The sequence below is a fragment of the Condylura cristata genome, unplaced genomic scaffold (genome assembly GCF_000260355.1).
Source record: "Condylura cristata isolate star-nosed mole 26May11 unplaced genomic scaffold, ConCri1.0 scaffold00025, whole genome shotgun sequence".
Lineage (NCBI taxonomy): Eukaryota > Metazoa > Chordata > Mammalia > Eulipotyphla > Talpidae > Condylura > Condylura cristata.
The window spans coordinates 31943102-31944299 of NW_004567126.1; the positions used below are offsets into that span (position 1 = coordinate 31943102).

At 70.2% G+C, this 1198-nt stretch overlaps 1 protein-coding gene across 1 annotated transcript in view; it reads left to right on the forward strand.

Moving 5' to 3' along the window:
- Positions 1-955, forward strand: part of LOC101634182 — a 48766-nt gene extending 47811 nt beyond the window's left edge. Inside the window, exons 5-7 of the mRNA XM_012729456.1 lie at positions 90-217; positions 681-829; positions 945-955. Coding sequence (XP_012584910.1) covers positions 90-217; positions 681-829; positions 945-955 — 288 coding nt within the window. The remainder of the gene's footprint in view (positions 1-89; positions 218-680; positions 830-944) is intronic.
- Positions 956-1198: the final 243 nt, after the last annotated feature.

A 1198-nucleotide genomic window follows, 5' to 3' on the forward strand; every position in this document is an offset into this window, starting at 1 on the left:
GGCTACCCCAGACGCGACGCCTCCTTCCGGGAAGTGCCAGCCAAGCACCAACTGGCTGACTTGGGTGTGTGCCCGACTCTGAAACCCAGGAGGCTGCAAGGTGGCTCCCAGCGGCCGGATCCCGTGTCCTGCTGGACCCGGAGGACCGTGTCAGCCAGGACCTGGCCTCCGAGGTCCTGGACGGAGGGGGCCTGCTGGGTCGTAGCTGGCAGGCATGGTGCGCCCGCAGCCGGCGCCAGGGCCCACCGGACACCCCACTGCACCCCAGGTCTGCAGTCTCCTCGGAGGAGCGGGCTGAGTCCTGCCACCGGGAGCTCGCCACTTGGGCACCGTGGCACCGTCAGGCCCCTCAGCTTAGCGTGTCCCGTCCGTGGCACGTGGGGCAGCGAGGCCTCTGCTTGGAGTTTGCGGTGCCCCCCAGCCCGAGGTGGCGGCCGTCTGTCCCTGAGGCAGAGACGCCCCCTCGGGGCAGCCCCCCAGAGACCCCCGAGGGTGACTTTCTGGGGCGGGGTGCCCCTGGCGAGTCCCGAGGGTGCTGCTTGAGGCCCTCTTGGGGTGGCCCCGGGCAGAGATTTCGCTGGCCCAGATGTCCTCACCGCTGCATCTTGAAGTGCCACGTCTCGGGGCCCGTCCGGCCCTCCCGTGGGGGTCCTGACCCCCTTCCTCTGCCCTTTCCTCAGCCTGATGTGCACCCCGTGCCTGGGCCCGTGCCCCAAAGTCTGCCACATCCTGGAGGGCGAGAAGACCATCGACTCGGTGACCTCCGCCCAGGAGCTGCGCGGCTGCACCGTCATCAACGGGAGCCTGGTCATCAACATCCGGGGGGGCAGTGAGTACCGGGGTTGCGGCCACTCGCCTCTGCGAGGGAGGAGCCCAGACGCCAGGCACACCCTCCCCAGCCGGGGGCGCTCCCCAAAGACTTTGCTTCCAAACCCGGTTCACAGCCCGGCTCTGACCCCGCCCCCCTCGGCTCCTCATTTTCCGAGGTGGGAGCTGGGGTGTCACGAGTTTTAGTTTTGGGGGGCAGGGCCCGTGCCCTCCTGCCGGCCTGGGGGCTCTGTTTCCAAGAGACGGTGCCGGGCACCCCTTTGCGTGGGCTCCCCGCGCCTGTCACCGGTACTCGGCGGATGAGGCAGCCCAGGCCCGGCCCGACACAGCCGGGGGCCAGGTGAACCCCACGCGGCGAAGGGGGCGGAGC